Source organism: Hippocampus zosterae, chromosome 19 (genome assembly GCF_025434085.1).
Source record: "Hippocampus zosterae strain Florida chromosome 19, ASM2543408v3, whole genome shotgun sequence".
NCBI classification, from domain to species: domain Eukaryota; kingdom Metazoa; phylum Chordata; class Actinopteri; order Syngnathiformes; family Syngnathidae; genus Hippocampus; species Hippocampus zosterae.
In genome coordinates, this window is record NC_067469.1 from 7651522 (window position 1) to 7678557 (window position 27036).

Here is a 27036-nt window from a genome sequence, read left to right on the forward strand (position 1 = left end):
TGAGAGTCATTTGCAAACTTTAAAAGAAGCGCAGCAATGACTTTCTCACCGTCGATCCAGGACGCTTGTCTGGGTGCGCTCACATGGTCTGGAATGTCCGCCGTTCTGTTGATGATAACTTATTTGAACCTGGGAAACTACGATAACACACACGGTCTGCACAGCACACGTGGCATCTGTAAAAGTGGTGTTTACAGTGGAGTGCCTCATCTCAAATCGACACCCTATTCCGATGTGGCATCAGAAAGGCTGATACTCATACAGATTTTTTTCTGCAAAAATGCTGCTGAGATCCACCAACCATAATACCTAATTGGTAAGATTTCAGGTTCCTTGTCTTTGAGCGTACTTCAGATTCGAAGGTGCTTGTCTTCAAGTGTACCTTTGCATTATAAGGGGACGAGTCTGTTAAACATGTGTAACGTCCTACCGTACATGTAAGTGTACTTCAGGTTTATATGATGTTTAAATGTACTTCATGTTCTAAGGTAGCTGTTTTTTCAGTGTACTTAAGGTCGGAAGGTGCTCATCTTTAAGTGGACCTTGAGGTTCTAAGGTAACCATATTTAAATGTGCTTCAGATTCAGGTTGTTTTTGTAAGCTACTTGTAAGTATACTTCAGATTCTCAGGCACTCTTGAAAGTGTGTTCTGGTTTCCAAGGCACTCTGGTACTTTCCATTTCATCAAATAGTCCCTTTATATGTAACATTGGATTCCTGCGGTAGAATTTTAAGACTCAATAGTGTCGGTACAATAAAAATAATCTTGTTAAATGACGGCCAATCACGGTCTCGAATTCAACATTCTCGCGTGATATTTCGACGCATTACATGAGTCGGGTAACGTTTTTTCTCATGCTTCTGCTCATGAGCGCGCACGCAGGCTCGGCGCGCGCGCTCCCGCAGCCCTGTTTGTTTGTGTTGGAGCGAGAGAGCGAGAGAGCTTGGAAATGGCGGAGAGCGCCGAGCAAAGTGACAACTTGGCTTCGCGACCTGGGCCACCACGACGCCCGCGCAATTTTGGACGTATACGGGAGTGACACGCCGAGTCGCCCCACCACCACCACCAGCAGCGCGGACTGGAAGACTCCAGGCGGGCCTACGGGGGATTTTTAGCGGGGTCCAGCGCGGTCTGGTTGCTTAGCCAAGCTGGCTAGCTGCGGCTAAGCTAACTGACGTTGAGGCTCGCTGGCTTCGAGTCGTGTGTGTGATTCCACCCCCCCCCTTTCCTCCTCCACGCAAGCTTGTTTGTCAACAGACGCCGATGGCAACTTGCTAGCCAACCTGCTAATCACAACAAAAAGCCCAATTTAGACGAATCATTTTTTATCGGATGTTACGTGTCAGCCACTGCCGAGCGAGTGTAAAGTTACCCACCTAAAGTTAGCAACAGACAACCAACCCAAAAACGGGCCAACGTTATCCGTCACGCAAGTTAAGTTAGCTGGTTGGAGCTACCTCGGCTAACTGGCTGTTGTTGGACGCCCCGCAACAGCGAGGAGGCGCGGCGGACTTCTCTTAGGTGGGTTGGTGGGTGGGGGAGGAAAACAAGAACCGTGGAGCGGCTGCGAGAGCACACCGGGAGGACGACGCCTGCTTGTGCCACAACAAGGTAAGCCAATTGAGCAAAGGCTGCTGTGTGCTGTTGACATCCACGATGGGATCCGGCCGCTGCAGCGCGGCCTCCCACGGATGATGCCTTGCCTAGCTTGGACGCCGTGCGCGTGTACGTCCACACCCCCCTTCCTCTTGGCCCACCTGTAAATTAATCAGATTCTTACATAAGCGCACCCGAGCAGCCTGTCCTTGCCACCAGAATTTAAGCTGTTTTTTCCCTCGTCTTCTTGACCTTCTTTTTGGCTTGTTGTGGTTCGAGGCTAATCTGTGCTGTGGGAGAAAGAGGCGCTTGCAACATTTGCATGTGTGCAGGCATGGTGTTAGCATCAGCTAATTGAGCCATTGGATACCTTAATTGGCTTCAAAAGCCTCCTGAAGAGGCACTGATGGATTGTTGTGGACGTTTATTTGATAAAGAACGCTTCAAGACTAGTAGCTCAGTACCCGAGGTGCCCACAAAGAGAAAAAAAAAATACGCGACCCAAAGTCTACTTAGTTAATGTTCTCTAAAATATGAGTATTGCACAATAAGCACCCTGCAATTTTGCAGTTTGGCATGTTTCAATCAAATCTTATTTACTCTTTGTGTCCTCAAGCCGAAGCCACAAAGGTATCGTTTGTGGCGTCGTGGTGCCAAAGAACTATGCTGCGGTGAGTTGAGGAGCTTTCATGAGACAACAGTGGTGCACTAAAAGGCTAATACTCGAAGACTTCAAGGAATCATTTTCCTCAGGACCACGAGTCCACGTGTGTTGTCGGGGCCGTTCTCGAACCTGTAAAATGGTCAAGAATGAGATATCGAGGAATTCGTATCAAACACAGAGACATGTACCTAGCGCCTCCTGCACTTAGGGGACTGGTACCGTAGACCGTTAAAATGGGTGCTCTGAAGTGAGTATTATCAAAGACGCCCAAGACAAAGGTTGTGTTGACGCGATATGGCCGACTTGTTTTTGTCAAGTGCGCCTTTGATTGATTGTGTGTGTGTGTCTCGCTGGGCCTCTGGAGGTTAAGATGTCGTCAGATAAATGTGTTCAGCTATCTGCAGCGCAAAAAGGTGTACGAGAGCTTGAGACGGCGACTTCATCCGACACCCGTTTTTTTTTTTTTATGTGAGCGGCCGCTCAAAGCAAAAATGTCATTGGTGAGCAAAGTTGAGTGGGTAAGCGATATCTGCTGTGGAATTCCTCCACACTAATCTCTCCAAACGGAAAGCTGGGGCTGGGGGGCGTCGTGAGGTTGTGTTAAGTGGATCTCTCCGCAGGGTCCAGTCGTTGTTTGGATCCTTGGGAGATTTACTGTTACTCTTGGGATGGAGCTTTGGAGCAGCTGGTGATTTTTGTTGTTGTTGTTTTTGTCATCTCAATGTCACCCCGGCCCACCGAGGACGTTCATTTTAAAACAAAGCGTTCCTCCTCGCCCGGGCTCTTGTCGTGTTATTCGGCGAGAACGCAGTGAACACCTGCAGTCAGGTCACTTGACTCCCAGGAAGTAGACTGTGGCCGAGGGTCGCCAGCCAAGGTTTAAGTCACAACGCTTTTTAATCAACATTAGCGTGAAGACTAACATGAAGTATTGGTTAAGACGAGCACCTTTAGAAAGTATTAAAAAAATAGTTCAAACTCGTACCTTAGAACCTGATGTACTCTTGAAGACAGTTGAAGACTATTTTAGTACCTCAGGTCCAATTAAACATGAGTACCATAACATCCTGAGTACTTCAATAACTTTACACCCTGAAGTAGTTCTAGACGAGTACCCAAGCATACTTATATGAAACTAGTACCCGAAGAACCTGAAGTATGCTACCGTAGTACTTCAACTACTACTTGGAAGAGTCATACACAAGAGTGTAAAATGCACTCAGATACGACTACCACAGAATCTGAGGTTCTATTCCTTTATTTTATTTTATTTTATTTTTTTAAATCTGTGAAACAGCAGCCCTCGTTTCACCAAGGCCATCCATTCAAAAACGAAGCACTCTCACCGTCGGAGTCCTGCAGCTTCTCCTGTGTGTCACTTGACTCCAGGAAGCAGTCTGACTCCATAGTCTCAGGGAGGCCAGCTGCCCTTCATGTCACTATGATTTTTTTTATTTTTTTTTAAATCAACACGTTCAATCAGCATCCGAGTCTCGCCGCCAGAACTTGGCCACACTTGACTCAGCGGCTTTAATCGCCCGCAGCGGCTTCCGGCCTGCGTGGTGCCGTGTCAAGTTAAGTCGGACTGCAGTGGCATCTGCCGGACGTGAACATGGAAAACTTTGCGCCCGCTGTTAGTTAGTTTGCTCTCAAGCAGCCTTTGGAAGGTTATGAATGGGACATTTGAATCGCGACGCTATTGCTACGTGACCTTATGTCAGATGTTAGGTCGGTCCGGTAAATCCCCCGCGATTAGCAAGCAATTGATTGTCTTTACGCCTTTCACAAATACAAGGCAACAAAATGCTGACAACGCAGAAGACATTCATCAGTGGTAATTACGTCCCGGCAATGAAGATGTTGATGATGATGATTTGGAGTCATGTAGTATGATTCGGCTTTTTGGCTGGTTAGCGTTTAAAATAAAAAAGTCGACTGCTTCAAACCCACCGAAACCTCACATCAGCGGTTTGATCTTTGGTGGTGAGAGCAGTCGGTAGTCCCACGAATTTGCCCTTGTCGAAAAGTCGGCTTTTTTGGGGTCAATTTTCCAGGTGCGGCTGTTGCGTACAGGAAGATGTGTTAATAGTTCCAATACAAAATTACATTTCGGAAAGCGGCATCCGTTACTCCTCGACAAGTTCAACGTCACGAAATGAACGTTTGCAACTTGCTACGAGAGTTAGCGCGGCTATATCAAGTGAAATTCCATCAAGGTGACTAGCAAGGTTAAACAGCAAGCTTGTGTAACTTTGCAAGTGGAGAAGAGAAGAGACAGAGCTACCCGTTTTCTAAAAAAATAAATATTTCTACTGTCGGTACAACATTTTATTGAAGGGGGAGGGGGGGAATCAACTGTTTATGTTCTTAAATTTTGCCACATTAGTTGGGCTTCCGGTTAGCATACTTGAAAAAATTCTCTGTCACGAAATGAATGTTTGCAACTCGCTACGAGAGTTGGTGCGTCTACAACCGGTAAAATTCCAGTACAGTATCGCCTTGTTCCTAACTAGCTAACAAGCTAATTAGCAAGGCAAAACATCAGCTTGTGTAACTTTCCAAGTGGAGAAGAGAAGAGACAGAGCTACCGTTTTCTAAGAAAAACGTATTTCTACTGTCGTACGACATTTTATTGAGTAAAAAAAAGCAATTGTTTATGCGCTTAAAGTTTTGACACATTAGCTTGGCTTCCGGTTAGCATACTGAATGTGATAGCGGCCCATTGCGATGGGAATTTCTCAACGTTGTGGAAATGACTCATTCTGTCCCCCTTTTACAATAAAATGGGGACATAAATATTAGTTGATACAACGCCTTTCCCAAGGGGAAGGCCACAAAAAGGTTGATCGCATTGTCACCAGATGTGAACGAGCTGGAACGAAATAGCATCCGCAGTATGTCCAGCGTCCAAGGCATGAGTTGAAGTCTAAATGCGTTATCATGAGTGTCCTATGACTCTGATTATGAGCAATATGATAACTACAGTATGCCCAGTGTCCTATGCTCTCTCTCCCCTATGGGCTTGTGCTCTCCCGACCACATGATCGCCTCGCGTGAACCTGCCATCGATGCATTATGTTTTATTTTGACCGCCGCAGAAAAACATACGTGCCGTTCCCCCCTACGCCTGCACCGGATTTGGCTCGGACGTGAATCCTCTTGGAATTTATTTGTTTAGTAGATGAGCCAAACGCGTCATTTGGCCTTTATTTATTTTTTATTATTTTTGTTTCCATCCTGGGAAAAAGGCTTGATGGCTTTATTGGTGCCGCACTTTCCAGCCGGGACACTATCGAGTGTTTTCATTATGTCGGAGGCCCGGGTCCCGCCCGTCACGATCGGTTTCTCGTAGCATGGCTTGCTGCTGTTGTGTTGTTGTGGTATGCCCTCTCTCTCCATTTCGGATTCAGTGTGAGACAGCCCCCCCCCCCACACACACCCCAAGACGCACAAAAGCACAAAGCCGCAAAAGACGAAGAAGAATGGCGTGCCGCAGCCCCCTTGCGACTTTATTTTCCTGCGGTTTATAAGCGATGGCCGTCATTGTCAGCCCGAGACTGATGGCATGCGAGGCGGGGGGGGGGGGGGGGGGGGAATAAAAGGACGGCGAAGGAAGCGAGGCGGCAGGCGGAGAAATTGATCGGGCCGTTGAAGACAACGGCGTGACATATTGTTGCCTCGAAAAAGCCTCCACGTATGTGCTGCTCCGGCACAGTAAACAAGATCAGAAGTCGTGAAGTGGTTGAACGGTTGGAATGCGCTGCTGGGCCAGGGGACAAAATATAGATTCGATCTTACACAATACTCTCTCTCTCTCTTTCTGCGCCTAAGAGGCACGACAGTTGACCCTCAATACATCACGTAAACCGACGCCATGATACCGAGGCCATATAAGAAAAAAAACATGGCCACAAACCCCATTTTCTCTTTTTCCAACACTCTTTTGGAAAAAAAAAACCTAAATTATTCCTCCTCTTTTCTGGCTCGCGCCATTCTCCAAATAAGAAGCAAGCCGCGCTGTTTCTTTTTCACGCCTGCTTGAAGTTACCGTCAAGCTCTCGCGTCACGCGAGAGGATTTCTAACGTCGTTTGTTAGCTTGATGCTAATAATGTTCGCTGCTAAAAATGTTCGCTCACAAACTCGCGATATACCGTCGCGCCGGGCGTAAACGACGAAGCGACGACGAACCACCGCGGCACAGGTGAACTTCATTTGACCTCAGAACCTTCTAATGTTTCAGTACTTTTGCGCGGGTTGCTGTTTTCTTTTCTCAAATTAGCAGAATGGCAACATTTGGAATGATGCCCGCGATTCCTTTCTGTGACTCTCGCGGTCTCCGTATTTCTGTCGCAACCCCGCCGACGACGCTTCGGGACACGTTCAGCTCAGTAGGCCCGTTGCCAAAGTCAAACGCGTCAAGTGGTTCGCTTCGGTTTTGCAACATTACGTCCTTATCCGAGATTATCAGCGCTCGCTTTATTAGTGGCCCCTTTGTGACCTTACCGAAACAAAACAAACGATTGTAAAACTGTGACGGAGCGAGTTGTGCGGGTTCTGATTGAGATGAAGAAACGCGACACTTGGGCGTCCTCTTGTTCCCTTCGCAGTCCAAAAAAAACCCCTCGACAATTGGCCACCTCATCAATCCAAATCGATGCGGCATTGGAGGGAGACTTCACGTCATGCTTGAACCCCTCAAGACAGAAAAAAATAAAATCGCCCGAGGTAGAATAGAGTGCAGACTCACTCAATCGTACAGTCGGACCTTTTCCAGGGCTCGCCGTCATTGATGCAGTTGCGTTTGCTCGGCTAACCTCATTATCCGCAACAGAAGCGTGACTTCACACACAATAAACCCTTTTTTTTGTTTTTTGTTTTTTTTGTGCGCTCATGTGGTGCTCAGTTAGATGTGCAAGCAGGCAGTTAATGACTAAATAACAACGTCCAATTAAAGGTCATTTATTTGTCATTTCAGGGGCGTGTATCAAACCGGTAGCCCTTTGCGCTCATCTCGAGGACAGCAGAAAGGTCGGCGACCCCTCTGACAGACCTTCGAAAACAAAAGTACTCAGAAAGATTGAGTACCTTGGGAGTCGAAAGTACGCTTCAAGGGCAGTATCTTGGTACCTTGAAGTACTCCTGAAAAGTTGTACCGTTTGATTCCGAAGTACACGTCACCGAAATACCAAATGTCAAGGGGTGTCAATCAGGTTGTTCCTTTGACGGCGAATTCTTCACAAAGTTCATCTAAAACGCGGCGCGGGTTCCTATCAAGTGAAAGAAAGCACGCATTCAAAGCTCTAATTGCTATCCTTAGCTCAATAAACAAGCATAAAAAGTGCGCCGACGCCTTGAGGAAATGCGGCCACAATGACTGTGCTCGACGATTATCTAATTAGATAAATGATTATGCAATCAAATGGGCGAGATGGGACAAGTCATGCGTACGCGGCTTAACGTTTGTAAAATACTTTTTCAATTTGACGTCACACCTCCAACACGGATTATAATAAGCACGTCGGAAAACGGACAGATTGTTTGCCATTCATTTTTTTGAGGGGGAAATAATTTCGCCTATTCGCGTATTCCGTAAATCGCACCGGCCACAAAATGCATAATAAAGAAGAAATAAAACATATTTTCATCACAGTGCAAGTCACATTTTTACGGGAACTGTATTGGATAAAACGCAACACAAAGAACAGACGTGTCATCTTGAAAGGCAATTAACTCATTCACTCCCAAAGACGTTTTTAAACGTCTTTTCTGACTGGGTCTAGAATTAACTGGTACTGAATAAGTTAAAAAAATAAAATAAAGAGAGAACAGGCTGAATAAATGTACGATATGCTAACGTTACATGATGCAGAAAAAACGAACTGAGAACGTGCCTGGTATCGTCACGTAACAAATGAAGAGTTATTCCGATAACTAGAGCATGAAGAACATCCTAACAAGTTAACCAAACCATCAGAATCTCTCCAAGTCACGAAATCCAATGAAATCTTCATCCTCGGTGTCACTTGTAAAAAACACCGCCAAATCTAGAGGTAGTGATATTAGCGCTTCCGGCCCAGAGCGTCCTCTTGCGGCCCAATGTGAAATGATACAATGACGCGTGAATAATTTCACACGGAAATCCCTCCAGAGTATAAATCGCACCCCCTAAACTATGAAAAAAATCCTGCGCTTTATAGTCCGGAAAATCCGTTATATAAGAGTTAAAATTGACGTCGGCACGTTTGTGTGTGACTTAAACAACGATGCAGCATCTTGACGCCGTTGTCTTTCCCGCCTCTGCCTCAGGTGCAGTGTTCCCCGCTGCACCCGCCATGTTGCCATGTGACGGAGGGACCGCGAAGCGACCGTAAGCCTCCTGGACTCCCATCTACTTCGAAGCCCACCTCCTGCTCCACGGACCGGTCGCCATTTTTGCGCTGGACACAAGCTGGCCGCCACATGACTCAGCCCCTGGTGACCTAGACCACCGTAGGTACCTCACGCTACCAACGAAGCCGCCCAAAATGGCGGGAAAGTCGCGATCGAGATCTTCTCGACTCGCCTCCATCTTTGTTGTCTCCCCCCCAACAACTGCCGTGCGGTAAACGTTTGAGTCGCTTATCAATCGCGGGCTAACGGCAAGATAAGTCCGTTGACTGATCGCGTGAGCTGCTAGCAGGGGGAGTCAACGGGTGCGGAGTAGCTTTGGGGCCGTGCATGCGTTCCATATGGCCTCCATCTTAGAGGGCGGGCCTCAGCAACACTTCTCACGGGCGGCGCCGCAGCTCCCGCCGTTACTGTCTGACTCGCAACGCCTACTTGGAACGCTCATCCGAACTAGGCTTGTACGGTAAGAAAGTACTCGAAAAGTAGCGCGATACCCCCACTGTGAAAAAGGAACGATACTTTGCGGTTTCAAATGCCGGCCGGGACTCCTACAAAGACAAGAAAGAAATCGATATGAATAAAAGTATTTTCAATACTGCTTTGAAAACGTATTAACTTGTTTGTTTTTTTAATTGCACATGATCAGACCTTGTACTTCAAGTTACTATCGCGGGTACATGTGGTGTGTGTTGACCGTCGGGTTCGTAAATAAGCACGTCAGTGGGCTCTATAGAAACCAGGCAGGCATCCTGCCCTCTGCCACCCCCCCTCCCCCACCCCCCAACGTCACGCTGGGCCCCAAAGGAGCTTAAATCATCAACTGGGAACGATTGAAAGTTTTCAGCGTACAGTGAAAAGATTAATAAGGACAACGTGTGGCAGCGTGTGTGTGCAGGTTCCCTCCTCTCCTCCCCTCCCTCCCGCCGATGTTGATTTCGCGCTGCAGTTACCAGGTGGTCTTTTCCCCACTCGCCCCCCTCCCGTTGACCATACATTTCTTTGTGTTAAGGGGACGGGGGGAGTCAGGTGGATCTGCTCCGAACAAGCCGGTGGGCCTAATTTATATTCTTGTTCAAAACCAGAAGACGGGTTTGAATTCACAGACTGACTTGTGAAATTAGTGTGCCTGTCCCAAGTGCTTGAACCAGACTTAAATATATGAAAACCCTTTTGGAAGGATTCTTCTGCACCTATTCCCCCCTCGTTGGCAGTTTTGCAATTTAGAAGCCAAGTGTGATTGCTTTTAGCCAGGGGTCCCCAAACTACGGCCCGTGGACACATTTGACCCGGCCCTCTAACCCTCCTGTTGACCTTGGGTCTAAATGACCCGTCACTGTGTTAAAAATGCCCCCAAAAAACCCTAAATTATAATTTTGTAACTTTAAACTTTATGACTTTTCCGAGATTGTCCCCAACTGCAGAAATATTGAAATGGAAGCTGTACAAAAAAAAGTACAAAGGTGATCTTCGGGGCAAAATGACCCATGATGCAAATAGGGTTGAAATTGAGGTTACAAAGTTATTTACACACCATAGAATGTTTCAGTGTTTTAGTTGTGTCTCAGATCAATTAGTAGAACACGTGAACAAGACGGTAGCAGACATAAACAAGACAAGATAGGTGGCGTTCTCGTAAATGGCAGAACTCTTTTTTTGTGGATTTCAAGGGGCTATAAAAAGAGAGAGTTGTTAATATCCAGTTTTTTCTGTGAAGAACTCAGAGAGGGTTATTTAGTTATTATTTATTTCATTAATAGTGTTATTATTTGTTTCCTGACTTTTTTTCTTTAAAGAACCTGGAAAGGGTTATTTGGTTATGTGTGGCTTTCTGGGAAACAATAAAATTTTTAAGATCCCCTACGATCGTTTATGTTACAAACTGACACCGGCCCCCCATCAGAGAAGGGAAAAGTTATGTGGCCCTCACAGGAAAAAGTTTGGGGACCCCTGCTTTAAGCCGTCTATCCCCTCGCCGAGGATTTTTACTGTCAAACTGACACCTGAGACATTATTTTGTCCAAAGGTGTACTAGCGTAATGCTAACATAACATAGTTGAGGATGAGGAGAGAGGAGCGTTGGCGAAGAGCGCCGATGCGTATTTGGAACCGCGAGTCGCCGCTTGGAATTGATATGGATTTCCATGGGACAGGAGAAGTGAACAGCTTCTTGTTGACTTTGAAACTTAGCTTGTACCCGACGTGTGCACATTTTGAGCATGACGTCTCTGATCCACTGGTTAAAGGACACTTTGATTCTCTTCTCTTTCATCTCAAACCGCTTCAAACAACAAAGCGTGTGATGGAAAAGTGGTTACAAAACAGTTAACAAAGTAAAATAACAAACACAACACATAACTTAAAACACGAACAGTCATGCAGTTCTAACCGTAAAGTGCTTTATTACAGCTGCCGCTGTTGTGAAAGCGCTATATAAATCAGCATGTATTGTATTGTATTGTATATAGCAAGAAACGGAAGTTAGCATCATTATTGCAATAATAAATGCATGTTGTAACAACTGCTACCTTCACATGCATGGATCGGTAACGCACACAAACAAAACATAAAACAAAATTCAATTCAACATTGTGTATTTTAACACCAGAAGCATCTCATTTCAATTTTCAAGTCTGCGCGCTTTGCGCTAACATTCATTCATTCATCTTCCGAGCCGCTTGATCCTCACTAGGGTCACGGGGGGTGCTGGAGCCTATCCCAGCTGTCTTCGGGCAGTAGGCGGGGGACACCCTGAATCAGTTGCCAGCCAATCGCAGGGCACACAGAAACGAACAACCATTCGCACTCACACTCACACCTAGGGACAATTTAGAGTGTTCAATCAGCCTGCCACGCATGTTTTTGGAATGTGGGAGGAAACCGGAGCACCCGGAGAAAACCCACGCAGGCCCGGGGAGAACATGCAAACTCCACACAGGGAGGCCGAAGCTGGAATCAAACCCGGTACCTCCGCACTGTGAAGCCGACGTGCTAACCACTGGTCTACCGGGCCGCCCCTTTGCGCTAACATACCACGCGAAACGCCGCGGACGGGCTAGCAGAATTTAACTGCGCTATAATCCTTCAGACCAGTGCTCCTTTTAACACTCAGCGGCGTAGCAATGCATAGAAACACGCTAATAACCCGCGAGCATGTAATCTCTGCTCTGTGTGAACAACGATACCACTTCGCATACAGTCGTTTAAAAAAAAAATATCTGAGCTTTGACCCTTTTGGAAATGTCTTAAGAAAGCCAACGTTTACGCACACTCGCACGGCAAAGCCCTGAAAACCACCAGTGGCGAGGGCGCAGAACGAAGGGATGGTGGGGCTTGGGGGTGGGGGGGGGGGGGGGGGGGGCTAAGCAGCTATTGTCGCAGCGACGCTAATCCCTCCTGACTAGCCTTGTTTGCATCCGACCTCAGATCACCCCTCTCACACGCTACTAACACGCAGCGCCGGGGGAAAAAAGGAAAAAAAAGAAAGGTGCCCGCTGTGCATTAACACCGTGCCCGCGTCCTGTAAAGACTCCCACCCCGACCACCCCCTTGAGCCGCAATTGAGCTCAAGCACATTTCCATGTATATGCTTCTCTTTCGTACGTTCTCTCCGTAGACTGTTTTCATTCGTCACGCTGTGGTTTTTGAAATATCCGTCGCCGAAACTGTTTGCCCCGTCCATAAATTAAAGGAGGAATTTCCACCGCGTCCTCGGACAAATGCGGCCGACCACACTGCATGTCACAGTTCATTATTCACACACCTTGTCATAATATGGATTATTATTATTAATATTATGATTTTTTCTGTCAAGTCTGCCCAGGCAAGTCTGAATTTCACATTTAATCACTTTCCATTTGTCGCTCACCGCGGTTATTCTTCAGTGCTGTCGGGCTAACCTGGAGTCGACATTGAGCCTTTCCCCAAGCAAAATTTTTTTTTTTAATGTGTAATTGTTGTTGCTGAGCATCGATCTTTGTTGCCACCCTCTTTGCAGGTCAGTCAAAACTGAAAATGAGCGCCGTCGGGGAGAGTCCCCTGGACCCTGACACGGCCGAGTCACGCAAGAGGAAAGGCTCACCATGCGACACGTCAGCGCAAAGGTAATCTCGAAGAGATCATATTTCACGTCGACCCCTTCCGGTGTCACGTTGAGTAAAAATGTTTTAATGTTTTAATTTCTTTGCTCTTCTGTTTTCACATTTAGTGTCTGTACGCCTGTAATTTAGCATGAACTGAATATTTATCTACACACCTCTAATTGGCCATATTTCATGTTCATAAACCTCGGCGGGGGAGTCGTCTAATTTTTTTGATCTTCACATCGTCGATCATGACTACATTTTTTAAATATACTTAATATTTAACGTCAATGCATGTTTAGTGTACCGCATTTATATATTATTCCTTGCTCTGTCCGCTCTCGTGAGCTGACACCCACGGCACTCACCGGGCCTGCTCCTGCATGTTAAAGCCACACACGTTCAGTTAGATACGACAGTGAAAAAATGTGAGGATGGCAGCCTCAAATGGACAAAAATAATACCAAAACCACACATGAGTTTGTTTTAATTTATTTCGTACTGATATTATTGTTTCAATACACCAAAATGTATTTGTATCCGATTACTTACTTTTGATAACTGCGACGCAAGTTTACATTTTTAAAAATATACCGACCTTCTTTGTACCATAAATCATGTTTACTCCTCTATACAAAAAAATCTGACCGTGAAGGGACGTTGACCAATTTGTGTGCATTTCTCCTATCGCACGTTTACATTGCATTTCATGTCTGCGCCCAACACATAGCATATCGTCCTCATTTTGACGCAGATTTGCCTCCGTAGTGCCAAGTTGACATTCTATTCGGTGGTCTCCGTTGTTCCCGTGTTTACATCTCATTGCTTCCCGAGCCTTCTGCCCGTGTTTAACAACATGAGTGGATTATGTTGGCCTGGGGAAGGTGTGTGCAGACGGCTCTTCAGATCACGGGTTAGCCAAAGTTTAGCCGAAGGGTCGAGGTGGAAGCGAGGACGCTCTCACACACACACATACAAACGTACTCGTAGCTCCCAGAATCAGCGCGCCCGCTCTTGTGAGCCTTTTAAGGCCCAATAGCTGATGTAAGCTGATGTAACATCCCAGCTCGCATTTCCAAAAGCAACCAGTGACCTGCGCGTTCAAACTGCGCCCTCCTCCTCACCCCTTCCCCCTCTCTCTCTCCCTCCCTTTCTGGGCCACCATGCTTGTATGTTTTGGCCGTCCAATGCACTGACCTACTTTTTGCTGCTGTTGTCCTCGTTCGCTTATACACACACACATGCGCGCACGCTCACACGTTTTGTTTTTCACGTTTACCACATATTATAGTCGCTCATTGTGAGTGGGGCACGCGGTGCAGAGCGTTGAAGGACGTAAGTGCTTTAACCATGTGCAGTCGCGTCTATGTCCAACACGCTCATTTTCACAAAATAAAGTCTTTGAAATTAAAAAAAAAAGTTTAAAAGGAGGTCACCTTTAATTAACTCATTCACTCCCAAAGACGTTTTTAAACGTCTTTTAAGACTTGGCCCAGAAGTTAACTTCCGGTGGCGCATGGCAGGAAGTTGACAACGGTCAGAAGTCACTTGCAGCCAGCAATCAGAGCCGTTAATTCTTTGTCTCGATCTTGATCTCTCTCTCGAGCTATCTATCTCTCAATCTCTCATCTATCTCTTTGTCGACGGATGTTTATTTATTTATTGTCTGTCAAAGCTTGATTGTTTGATCAGCAGTGGAGCGGTGGCTTTGGCAAAAAAGTAAATCTGTGAGCTATGAAAGAGGGGATGTCAATATGTAAGAATGTTTGCTCCCTGCCAAAAGTGGCTCTATGCGCTGCAAAAAAAAAAAAAAGTGCACTTCTCTGACCGCGTTTGAAAGCCTCATGTTAAATACAGGCTCACTTCTTTGTGAAGTGTGAGTCTTTTTGGTCTGGTCAGGGATTCGGTTTGAGCGCAGGCTTTCATGCGGTCGACCGGCGCGGGCAATGTGTCCCTTTTAAGCGCAATAAAATGGTGACTGTTACATGGGTTGTTAAAGCGGCCATTGTCAGGGTCCATCGGGGAGTCTGAAAAAGTCAATCCGTGGTCGGCTGTTTTTTTTTTTTTTTTTTTTCCGGCAAGCCTGGAGAAGCGGCGACGCGAGCTGGAAAGTCGCTACATCGGCGAGCTGGCGGAGTTGCTCTCCTCCAACATGGCCGACATCGCCAGTCTCAGCGCCAAGCCCGACAAGTGCCACATCCTCAAGAGCACCGTGGACCAAATCCAACAGATGAAGCGACGCGAGCTGGGTAAAACCGCGGTTCCACGTCCTGTTTCGTTCCGCATTTTCACCACCGGCTGCTGACGCTCAGTGCTCGTCCCGCCTCCGCAGAGAAAGCGGCTCTTCGCTCTCCGGATGACGCGGTGCAGAAGAGCGACATCTCCTCCAGCAGCCAGGGCCTGCTGGAGAAAGAAGCCCTGGGACCCATGCTGCTCGAGGTGAGCGTGTCCGTGTAAACCGAATCCCTGTTTAGTTCAGGGGAACACGACTAAATAAAACGACGTGTTGTTCGCATCCAGGCTCTGGATGGCTTCTTCTTCGTGGTGAATCGCGAGGGACGTATCGTCTTTGTCTCAGAGAATGTGATAAGCTACCTGGGCTACCCTCAAGAGGAGCTGATGATGTCCAGCGTCTACAGCATCCTCCACGTGGGAGACCACAACGAGTTTGTCCGCAATCTGCTGCCCAAAAGTCTGGGTGAGCGTTGATGAGTTGACATGATTTTGAACGTCCCACCTCGAATGTGTCGTGTACTTCATATTTAATGTCTTCTGTCCCTGGATTCGGTGATCGCGTGGTTAGCGCGTCAACCTCACAGTGCAAAGGTCGCGGGTACGATCCCGGCTTCCTGTGTGGAGTTTGCATGTTCTCCACGTGCCTGCGTGGGTTTTCTCCGGGTACTCCGGTTTCCTCCCACAATCCAAAATCATGCATGTCTGATTGAACACTCCCAAATTGTCCCAAGGTGTGAGTGTTTGTCTCTGTGTGCCCTGCGATTGGCTGGCAACCAGTTCAGGGTGTCCTCCGCCTACTGCTCCAACACCCCCCGCGACCTTTGTAAGGATAAAGTGGATGATCGTAAAATGGATGGATGGGTGGATAAACCTGGATCATAATTTGTTTAGATACAGAGGGTGTCATCACTGTCCAGGAGTCAAATGTTCATTTCCTCATGTCTTTATTATGACTTTTTTTCATGAACTTATCGTTTGTGTGCGCGCGTGTGTAGTGAACGGCTCGCCATGGCCTCAGGAGTCCGCCCACAGGAGCAGCCATACCTTCAACTGCCGCATGCTGAAGAGGCCGCCCGACGAGATGGACTCGGAGAACCAGGAGGCCCGGCAGCAGTACGAGATCATGCAGTGCTTCACCGTGTCGCAGCCCCGCACCGCCATGCAGGAGGAGGGCGATGGTGCGGAAACGGCCCAATTGTTTTATCGATTGTTTTTGAATGGCTTTTTCTCTTCTATTAATCAGTCACCCACTTTGTTGATTCAGACGTGCAAAGCTGCTTGATCTGCATCGCCTGCCGAATGCCTCGTGCCCAGCCTGTCAGCACAGAGTCTTTTATCACCAAGCAGGACCCGACAGGTACCATCTTCATCTAGGCCACAGGTGTCAAACTCAAGGCCCGGGGGCCAGATCTGGCCCGCCACATCATTTTATGTGGCCCGCGAAAGCAAATCAAAGTTGTCAACGTTCATGATGCTTGCTAAAATCTCTCCCAAAATTGTCATTTGTAATAAATAACACTGATACTGTCAGCATTTTCTTGCTCCCAATCCCCTCATTACAGTAACTTAAACAATTGATGAATAAACCCTTATTCTTGACTTCTTTATGGTTTCTGTCATAACGCCCCTCCAAGGGAAATTGTTACTCAAATCTGGCCTGTGACAAAAATGAGTTTGACACCCATGATCTAAGCCCTTGTATGAAAATAGCATTAAAGGATGATTTGATTTGATTTTTTTGGGAGAGGGGTGACAAAAAATCAAAGTGTGTTTTGTCGTTGGTCCTCTCAGGGAAGATCATCTCCATCGAGACCAGTGCTCTGCGGGCGACAGGCCGGCCCGGCTGGGAGGACCTGGTCCGGAAGTGCATCTACGCCTTCTTCCAGTCGCAGGGCAAAGAGCCCTCCCATGCCAAAAAGCTGCTGCATGAGGGTGAGAGTCCATCCGCTTGAGCCAGTCTTTCGTATTTACGTCGTTGTATGCTGGGGTTGCAAAGGGGCGGAAAATGACCGGTAAATCTCGGTTTTCTTTCCGTCGCAAAAATTTGAAAAGGGATGTGTCGACTTTTTAGCCATTTTTTTTGTATTTGTATGAAAGTCAGGATGCTGCCAAATGTATTCCCTCAACTGCTTTTAAGTTCTCGAACAAGAGCCAGTTTTCAAGTTTAGATATTCTTATTTTAGTGTCCTTAATTTCAAAGCAATGTTTCCCAGAATTCACAGAACTTTGCAATGCCAATGCTGAGTCCACTTTTTTGTCTGTTGGCGCCCAGTGATGAGCCACGGCACCGCCATCAGCCCGCTGTACCGCTTCGCCTTGAGCGACGGAACGCTGCTCAGCGCTCAGACCCGCTGCAAGTTCTGCTGCCCCCCAAACCCGGACGTTCAGCCCTTCATTATGGGCATTCACACTATTGACAGGTACCGACACTCACCTTTGTGTTTATCTGCCTGGATGAACTTTATTGAATATTGCGCCGTCCCCAGGGAACACAACACTGGTAGCTCTCAGGAAAATTCGAACCCCAGCCTTCAGCCAACTCTGGGCAACCTCGCCCAGGCGCCCTCGCCGGTTCTCGCCGCCGGCAGCAACTCAAAGCAAACCTCAGGCCCCGCCGCCGCCTCCTCCGCCCCCTCCGCCTCAACGGGGCTTCACCCGGGCAACAGCAGCGTCTCCTCGCAACGACTGAACCCGGCCGCCGGCTACTTGCCGCCCAGCCGGACGCGTCCCCAGCAGGGCAACTGCCCGTCGCCTCTCAGCAGCCCCGCCACAGCCGCCCCTACCTCGTTTATGTCGGCCGCCGTGTCGCGGGCCGGGAGCCCGAGGGTGCCGGGCCTCCACTCGCCAGCGGGTGCACTGAACAGACAAAACTCTGGCGGCGACGCTAGCAACGCCACCCAGGTCGGGTCAAAAGTATGCTTGTCCAGACAAGCCGGGACCCCCGCCGGTTTCTCCTCTTCCCGGCCTGGAGCGGAGGGAGGGGTACAGGACTCGGTTAAAGCCCCCCTGCCCTCTAGCACGCCGTTGGCTCATCTCAGACTTCATCACTCGCTGGACAGCAACGGGACAGGAAGTGACACGAGTGACGTCCACTGCACCTCGTTGCCTCATCCCAAACCCCCTCCCGGTCCTCAGTGTCCCGCCTCCCACAGCACACTGACGGAACGGCACAAGATCTTACATCGACTGCTCCAGGATAGCAGCGACTCACCCACCCCTGCCGCCATCACGACCACCTCCACCAGCACCACCGCCACCGCCACCACCTCCTCATCCTCATCGTCGTGCGCCACTGCCACCACGTGCGAGGACGTCGGCAACAGAAGCGAGGTGGACATCAAAAAAGAGCCGCCATCCAGTCCCCTGGTGAGCGCGGCGCTGCAGCGCTCGACTTCCAGAGAGCCGCAGGACCATCAGCTGCTGCGCTTTCTGCTCGACACGGACGAGAAGGTGAGAGTAACAATTCCGGCTTCTCTCAAGCGTTTTTTTTTTCTCCTCAATTGTTAGTAGAGTGATACAGAGATCGTCTGGCAAAATATTTTTTTTACTCCTCCCGCACATGAAATGAGATGCAGTTAGCTTGATGCTAACATATCACAGGAAACACCATAGACATGCAAACACAAATTAGCATACATGTTATGCGGTAATGACACGCCTTCGAACAACTGTTTCTTTAATATACAAGAGCAGCAAGCCATTTTCGTAAGCAAACTATTTGCTCTTCTCATCCTGTCTTGGTCCCGACCTCCACCGCAACAAATATCTGCGCACTAATCTGACAGCCACCACCGACTATGTTGACTGCAAGCTAATTTGTCTTTGCAGGATTTGGGAGACCTCCCTCCCCCCTCGGCTCTAAGCCTGCAGACGGTACGAGTGAAGGTGGAGAAGCGAGGCGCCGGGGAGGCGTGCACGGCCGCCGTGGGTGCGGGCCTCGCCTCCAAGACGGCCGTCCCGGCTTGCGTCAGCCCCAAATCGACTCCCATTGGGGAGAGACGTCGAGACAGCCGCCGAGACAGCCGGCGAGATAGCCGAGATTCGGCGGTAACTTTTTTTTGTCAGCTGACTATGGCTATGATGTTTGGAATTAGCAGTAGCGGTGCAGCTCTAAGAAAAAAAATGGTGGTTTATTTGGGGGCTGAAATGGATTAGTTGCATTTCGATTCGATCTCCTTAAATTCATTTTCACACAATTCCACTGTTCACGCTCCTGCCGTTTTTCATCCGCCGTATCTTTGCCCTTTCACCCTCTGCCCCTCAGCTGTCCAGCGGCGCCTCCGACACAGAGACCCTAGTCCAGCTGCCCCCTGCCCCTCGAGGCCAGAGTGTGGCCAAGCAAGGTGCCGACGACACGGCCGCCGCTCCCGCCGCAGGCCCCCAGCTCCACTCTCCGGCCCCCCACACCCCGGGGCAGCTCCAATCCCCTGGGCCTCCGCTGCAGTCTCCGCTGTCACAGCCCCGCTTGCAGTCGCCGTCGCCACAGCTCCACTCGCCGTCGCCCAAGCTCAAGCTACAGTCGCCCACCCAACTGCAGCCCGCCGGCGGCGGCATGAAGAGGGAACCACCTGGCACTCCGAACAGAGGTAGACCTTAATTCTGGTGTGGATAATGGGAGGCGGAGGCGGGAGGGGAGGGGGGGTATTCTAGCTGTCAAATATGACAAGAACCAGAGTAGCGTCATGACGGTGAACCTCCGCCAGACCATCCCGCAATTGCTTCACATTGACAGTCCTCTGTTTGTATTCATTTTGTGAAGCATTCTCATCTGAAAACAAAATAAGGACATTCACTCATTTCCTCCTCCCGAGTCACTTCAGTAGACATTTGTTGTGAACGATGTAGTCCACTCTATAAAAATCCCCATTTCATGACTAGGAAATGAGTGAACGCTTCCAAATGGCACCCTGCGTGTGTTTCCCCAGCCAGTAATGATGGCGGCCCCGCCTCAGCCTCCAATCTCCAGAATCAGTCGGTCTTCGATTTCTGCAGCCCCTTGACTCCGAGCCAGGTCCAAGGAAAGGGGCAGGGAGACCTCTTCCAGGCCCCCAAAGACAGCGGCAGCCCCTTCCCCGAGGCAGAAATTATCAATCCATTTAATTCAAGCACTGGTATGTAATTTGACACATTTTGTCTCTCACTGGGGAAACGAAGGAAAAAAAAACAAGAAACAATGAGGTGGATCTCAAGTTGCATGCACGGGATCACTGTGAGGCAGATGTGCATTCTGTCACATCCATGTGGGGCAACAACAATAACCTGGCGCTCATTTGCACCTGGGTGTTGACAGCGGCAGCCTCGCTAATGATAAACAAGGTTTACGTTGCCTCAAACCAAACAGACGATTACAGCGCATGCAAAACATCAAATGCAATGTTTTGTGGTATATAAAAAAAACCCCAAACGAGCAATTTTTCCCACCATTAATGTAGTCTTTACTGCTCCCCCCCAAAAAAAATATTTAAGAGGAAAAGCACAATTAAACTGAGAAAATATGTTTGCACAAGTGTGCACATCCCACCAATCACATTCTCAGTCTTAATTAGCCATGAATATATACATAGGTAGAAAAAAACAAACAATGCAGCTTTAGAATCTCTTTATTTCTTCTTGACTTTCAAAATTTTGTTCGCAGTACCCGTAAAAAATAAACGAGAGAAAAAAAGTCAATTTAAACATTGTATGCCTACTTTGGATCGCCCCTGTTTATGGTTGCCCTTTCCAACTTGTTTGTTGTTGTTTCACCCACTCAGGCCCGACCAAGTTGGACTTGGCTGACTCGCAGTTCCAGCCTCTTTCTCTGTCAGACGTGTTGTCCTTCGATGCCCTGGGAACGCCGTTGCAAACGCCCCTCACCTCGCCCCAAGAGTGAGCATCGCACACGCGCATATAATAAAGCAGTGCCAATGCATGGACATTGTTTTCAGTGCCACCCGCAAGTACGGTGACGCCCCGTTGTTGTCAACGATTATGAAAACATCTAAACGCATTGTTGTTCTTGAGCAGGCAGCGCGTACCCTGTACGCTGGATGAAGTCCTGGGTCCGCAGCCCACGCCCGAGGCCCGGAATGATGAGAAGGCTCTGCTCGAGCAGCTGGTCTCCTTCCTCAGCGGCACTGATGAAAGTGAACTGGCCGAGTTAGACAAAGCCCTGGGCATTGATAAGCTGGTGCAGGTGCGGAGTGTCTGACTGTATGCCTTGGAATGTTATTCACAGCGTTTCACCCCCCCCCCCCATTTTGTTTTATGTTCCAGCCATATTTCAAAATGCATTAAATGTAGTCTGTTCTTCAAAATTTAACACACAACCCCGGATGATTGGAAGCTCATATTTCTGAAACACTGTCATGTGCCACAAGATGGCGCCAAAGCCCTGTCTAAATGGGAAGCTAATGACGTAAAGGAAAAAGATCCAAGAAAGTATCAAGCAGTTGTGTATGTCAGGAAGGAGCCTGGGTTGCTCCCGAGAGTGTTTGCCACATCTGCATGTTGTTTATTTACATTTAAGGAAAGTACATCTGGATATTTTTTTCCTCTAAAAAACCCCAGTGAAGAGCAAGTGGCTTTCTGTATTTGGTGCACACATTTGAGAGATTAAAAATCATTGATTGCATTTTTTTGGCATGAGGCTGGAACCAACAAAAATCCTGATGAAATATGAAACACCGTGAATGCTTTCTGCTTGCACACAAATTGCACCATTCTCAAGTGGTCTCTTAGTTCCTGACATCTCTGCTTGACTTGTCCCTCGCCTACAGGGTGGCTGCTATGACCTCATGCCCCAAAGCTTCCCAACTCAGCAAGTCACCGCCACCGGACTTTCTCTGGACCCCAAGTTGCCCTCCTACACCCCCCAGTTCACGCCGCCCGCTCAGTTTCCGGCCGAGCTGGCCACCGTGGGGCAGCAGCAGGCGCTGGGCTACGGGGCCGCCCGGGGGACGTTCCTCGGCGGGGCGCCCGCGGCCGTGGCGGGCCTCCGGCCGGGCATGAGCCGTCCTCCGCAAGGGATGGGCCCCCAGCCGAGGCTGCCACCCAACCAGCTCCGGCTGCAACTCCAGCAAAGACTGCAGGGTCCTCAGCAGGTGAGAGCAAAGACGCGATTCACATTTTGGGACTAAAATGGGTATGTACAGAGTGTACAAAGGCCTAATTGACCTCCTCTTCTGTCCCTCCTAAGGTCCTTAAATTATCCTGTCCATGTGTGATATCTCGCTTTTCCCTTCCATCCTTAGCTCCAGACCCGTCTGGCACTGAATACGTTCCCAGGAGGTGGAGGAGGAGGCCAGCACACGAACATAGCCGTTCGTCTGGGGGCGCCGCAACCTCAAATTCCTTCACAGGTGAGCCACCTGTGCAGCCGTTTGCCTTTTGAACGTGACTTCTGCACTTTTCAATACTGCAGGTTGTTACACTGTATGGAGGTGCAGCTCCTGGAAGTAGAAGAGTGTACCAACTTTTATTTTATTTTTATTTTTTTATTTAACCCATGAGCACATTACAACAAAAGATGAGGGCTTTCCACCATTTTCCCTGATTTTCCTCAGTTGTATTTTTTCTTTCTTTCTTTTCTTTTTTTTTTTTAATCTGTGGCTGGAATTTCATTCTGACAAATATTAGATTCTCATTTTGACCTAAAAAAAATCCATATTGACCAACATACATTACACACAGTTTGGAATAGTTTTTTCTTTTTTTTTTTTTGGTATTTGAAAAATAATCACACAAGAAACTGGAGTCCTGTATTACATAACAAAAACTCTGATTTTTTTTCTCAATTAGGAAGAATTGGCTTTGTGAAAATAATTTTCAATGAATCTTGACTTTGATCATATTTTAATTTAAGCAGCAACATATTTTTCTATAGTTCAATACAAACAGCGTCACTCAATGTTAAAGTGTAGATTTTTGGTGATGTTAGTTTCCACTGACTGAATTGATTCAGGAATGACTGTTTCATATCTTTTGATTGGAACTTAATAAAAGTATGACCTCCTTTTGTGTTCATGTTTAGCAAAGGTCTTAAATTTGCCTTTGTCTTCGGTCCCCAGCCGCCATTAAACGCTCAGATGCTCGCTCAGCGTCAGAGGGAGCTGTACAGCATCCAGCACCGCCAGCGTCAGCTTTTCCAGCAGAAGGTCATGCTGATGAGACAGAACATGGCCTCCGCCGCCCCCATGGGGGGCACCGGCTTCGCCGCCCCGGCCGCAGTCGTCGCCAGGGTCCCGAAAGGGGCCAACAATAACAACAACAACAACGTTTCGGCACCTCAGCAGCAAGCGCAGTTCAACTTCACTGCCGGCTACATCCCGGTTTCGGGGAACCCTCCTACCTCACCCGGTCAATTCAGTGGCCCCATGCCGGGAGGGGCGCCCATCCCCGGGAGCCCCCTGGACGGCAAACTGAATAGCCAGGCAACGTTGCTAGGCGGCGTGCAGGCTCCTCCCTTCGGTGGCGGCTCCCCGATGCAGCAGTTTGGGGGCGCAGGTCAGTACAAACACCACCGCCTACATTCAAAATGATCGTCCTCATATTTACGGTTCGATTTAAGATCCGCGTTGGAAAATTTTCCATCTCGATTAAATCCAATTTCCTGATTTGAATGTATTTGTTTTTGCTTCTTTTCTTCCAAATCCAAACAAGCTTTGAAATGAGAAGACACGGAACTATGGGAGCCACAAAAAAATTATATCCAAAAAACAAAAACAAAAAAAAAACCCTGTCCTGACAACTAAATTCTAATAAATGGAAAAATGGCTCAGCCCACATTTAGACAAATAATGACCATTTACTTTGACTTCCCTGCAGCCATGGCCCAGCTGGACCCGCCTTTTCCTCCTGAGATCAGACCCAACAGTCCATTGTTGTCGCCTCAGAACTCCACTTCCCAGAGTCCTCTGCTCCAACAATCTCCACCCCCTGGCTACCAGTCTCCAGATATGAAGAGCTGGCAGCAGGCCAGCAACAGGTGAGCGTTGCAGAAATACTGCCGAGATGTTGTAATTATGACCCCCTCCTCAAATTTTACCACCTGCAGAAACTGCAATGCGTTTATTTTTGCTGGTTCTGTGTGTGTGTCACAGCCTGTTCAGTCCGTCATCGCAGCACGGCGGGGGAGGGGCGTTTGGCCAGCAGGGAGTGTACAACAACATGAGCATCACAGTGTCCATGGCGGGGGGCTCGGCCGGCGTGGGCTCCTTACCTTCCTTGGGGCAGCCTGTCGGCGGCCTGAACACCAGCGGCGGCGGCGGCGGCGTAGGCCCGCTGTGTGGCGACCAGCAGGTCGGAAACAAAGAACGGGAATGATTTTCTACTATTATGAAATATTTTCCTCTTCCTGAACAAAACACGACTTCCAGGGGATTTAAAAAATATATATTTAATTTGTCTTGAACTTAAAACCTAAATACAACTGAGCTCTGCATGGGCAGTGATTCTTCTGCCTACCACTAGGGGGAACCTGCGTTCCACAGCCTGAAAAATCACTTGTGCGTTATGTCCACTTGTAAGCATGTTTTTCCCCATGTGCAGGTGCAGCAGGTTCAGCAGTTGCAGCAGGTGCAAGTGTTTGCCGACGTCCAATGCACCGTCAACCTGGTGGGGGGCGACTCGTATCTGAGTCAGGGCTCCATAGCAGCCGCCGCCCAGAAGGGTTCCGGACCCCCACAGGGCCCCCAGACCAGCCAGGCCCAGCAGAAGAGTCTTCTCCAGCAGCTGCTCACCGAGTGACCCCCGGAGCCACCTCAAACCGTCAGCAGACAGACCACCACTCCCACTTCACTCGTACGCCTCCTCTGGACTCGTGACAGCCTCAGCTAACTTCAGGATGGATGGACGGCGTCTGGCCGCGGGTGGCGTGGACCCACTTCCCGCGCCGCTGACGCCCACGAGGACGGGCTGGCGTGGGAGGGCGCCGGCGAGCTGCCTGTCTGACAACCTGTCTGTCTGCCTCAGCCTATTGAATAGGCAGTGTTGTCTTTGCTGCTCATCTACCCCCCACCCCAGTGATCACCCACCACCTGCTTCCTGATTTCTGTCCAATCAGGACACGGGAGTACCTCGGAGGGGCGGTGCCCCCATCGTCTGGGCTTTTCCGTTCGCTTTTCCGGGAATGTGACGACGGAAGCTTGGTATCAGCTGGTTCTGCGACGCTCTCTCTTTGTCAGCTACACAGTGCCTGGTGGAAGTTTGAGCTTCTTCTCCTTCGTTTTTCTTCTTCCACACACACACACACACGATTATTCGATTTTTAATTTTTTATGTTTTTCTCGTTGTCGCTCTACTCTCTTCATCATCGTTAACTCGATCTGACAACAGCCCGCAAAGGGCACGGTGACGATTTTAAGGATGGGAGACAGATGGGATGCTGCTCACTTTTTATTTTGAAACTCTTTACTCTCTTATTTTTTTTTTTTGTATCGAGTATCGAAGACAAAACCCGTGAGAAACTGTTGGGATCATTTATCAGTCGCGTGTTTATTAGCCCTCACCTCAGCAGCTGTGAATATGAGGCCGGCTCGGCCTCCCCTCTCTCTTTTGATTCTCTCATTTTCTATCCCGCGCTAACTCGGCCTATCAGTGTTGTTTGCCACGCTGGTGTGTGTGTGGCGTTGTACAGTACAGAAGGAAGGACAATAAGGGTGACTCATGACAAAAAAAAAGTGGAAAATGCCCCTTTCACTCAGTGCCGGCAAGTCGAAGCAAGGAAACGAGTTTATTTTTATGTTTGCCTGATTTGACTGCCCTCTTAAGGACTCTCGATGTAACACAGCGATTAACCAAGATGGCAACAAACATCAGCTCTCGATGCAAAAATTGTCTCAAATGTTTATTCATTTCCCTGAATACGGCACGAACATTCAGCCACCGTTTTATAAACTCAACAAGCTATCCTGGCACCATCCCTTTCACGCGGTGCTGACAAGGCAAAATAAGCACCGGTGCTATGACATTTGACTAAATCCGGCACCAGTAATGGAATTCAGACTTCCTGTTTGGTATTGACCAAAGCAGCTTTCTTTGGTCCTTCCTTCATGTAAAAGGGGTCATAAACGTCTCGCTATTCACGTCTCGCGGGTGTTTTAGCACCGGTTATTCTCTTTTGTTTTGTTTTTTTCCCTGAATCCGACACAAGCACTTGAGCCCTATTTTACCGACCCAAGATGGCCACCGGCTCCGTGTGAAAGGAGGCTATAAATGCAACAGTTATCAGAGTCACCATACTGATATTTAAACAAAAAAAAATGTTGTATCCGAGGAGGAAGTAGTTCCCCTGCCCCTCAAAAAAAAAATGTGAAGAACTGCAAAATGTTCAAATATACCCCAACCCTACGTGGCTGTTTTTGTAGTTTTAAAGCCTTCAAGGAAGCACTTCAGGCACCGCGCCGAATCATGTGCGTATTTTGGAGGTCGTAATCGGCGGCAAACATTCTCTCACGCGCCGGCCAAACCGGTTTGTTTAGGATATTTTCACGCCCTGGGTATTCGCATCCTGCACTTCTGCCTCCCTCAAAATCGAACGCCACCATCATGAGATGTCATTCCGCGCCCTACCTCAGAGCACTTTTATGTTACTTGGATTTTCTTACGATTACCTCATCCTCCTCTTTACCGGACGCGCATGGCGCCTGGTTTTCGGACCTCGTTTCACACTGTGAACTCAGCAGTTTCTTCTTCGGTTATTTTGTTTTTATTTTTAATTTTTTTTATACAGTTTTTATTTTTTTATATTCTGGTAATGCAGTCTCGAGCTAGCAAAACCGCAACATGCTCTTTTCGCACAACTTTAGAGACGATTTTGAGGGTTTTTTTTTTCCTTTTGACGACCATTTCTCCACTTTGCCGAATTTTTCTATTTGAACCACTATGTGGACAAAAGTATTGGGCCAGGCCGGAAAAGATGTGTCCCAATACTTTTGTCCAAATAGCACAGCGGTGGGATAAGGGTCCTAAAATTGGTTCATTAAGATGCTGTTATTTTTTTCTTAATCATTGTCATTAAAAAAGTAAATATTAGTCAAAACTATTTTATATAGTCCATCCAGAAAGTATTCAGTATTCTAAAATCCTTTTTTTT

General features: G+C 48.2%; 1 protein-coding gene and 1 long non-coding RNA gene across 2 annotated transcripts in view; one reads left to right on the plus strand and one right to left on the minus strand.

The window, feature by feature from the left end:
* The window catches only part of LOC127592222 (uncharacterized), a 193646-nt gene extending 182569 nt beyond the window's left edge, over nt 1-11077 (minus strand). The window contains exon 1 of the long non-coding RNA XR_007960084.1: nt 11054-11077. This is a non-coding gene — a long non-coding RNA (uncharacterized LOC127592222). The remainder of the gene's footprint in view (nt 1-11053) is intronic.
* Nucleotides 67-27036, plus strand: ncoa1 (nuclear receptor coactivator 1). Its single transcript, XM_052052704.1, has 22 exons — nt 67-1612; nt 8569-8751; nt 12644-12749; nt 14811-14977; nt 15061-15167; nt 15249-15426; nt 15959-16141; nt 16228-16320; nt 16755-16895; nt 17236-17383; nt 17450-18413; nt 18792-19010; nt 19228-19549; nt 19889-20074; nt 20717-20831; nt 20970-21138; nt 21722-22045; nt 22196-22303; nt 23012-23447; nt 23769-23928; nt 24044-24242; nt 24492-27036. The coding sequence occupies exons 3-22, from the start codon at nt 12661-12663 to the stop codon at nt 24687-24689; spliced, it is 4506 nt and encodes a 1501-aa protein (XP_051908664.1). The 5' UTR covers nt 67-1612; nt 8569-8751; nt 12644-12660; the 3' UTR covers nt 24690-27036.

What these genes read in the sequence shown, in the direction of transcription:
- ncoa1 (XM_052052704.1), top strand. Translation starts at nt 12,661, where the DNA reads ATGAGCGCCGTCGGGGAGAGTCCCCTGGACCCTGACACGGCCGAGTCA. An exon ending in CACCAAGCAGGACCCGACAG is followed by an intron (nt 16,321 to 16,754) that starts GTACCATCTTCA and finishes TGGTCCTCTCAG; the next exon opens with GGAAGATCATCTCCATCGAG. An exon ending in AACCTCAAATTCCTTCACAG is followed by an intron (nt 22,304 to 23,011) that starts GTGAGCCACCTG and finishes TTCGGTCCCCAG; the next exon opens with CCGCCATTAAACGCTCAGAT.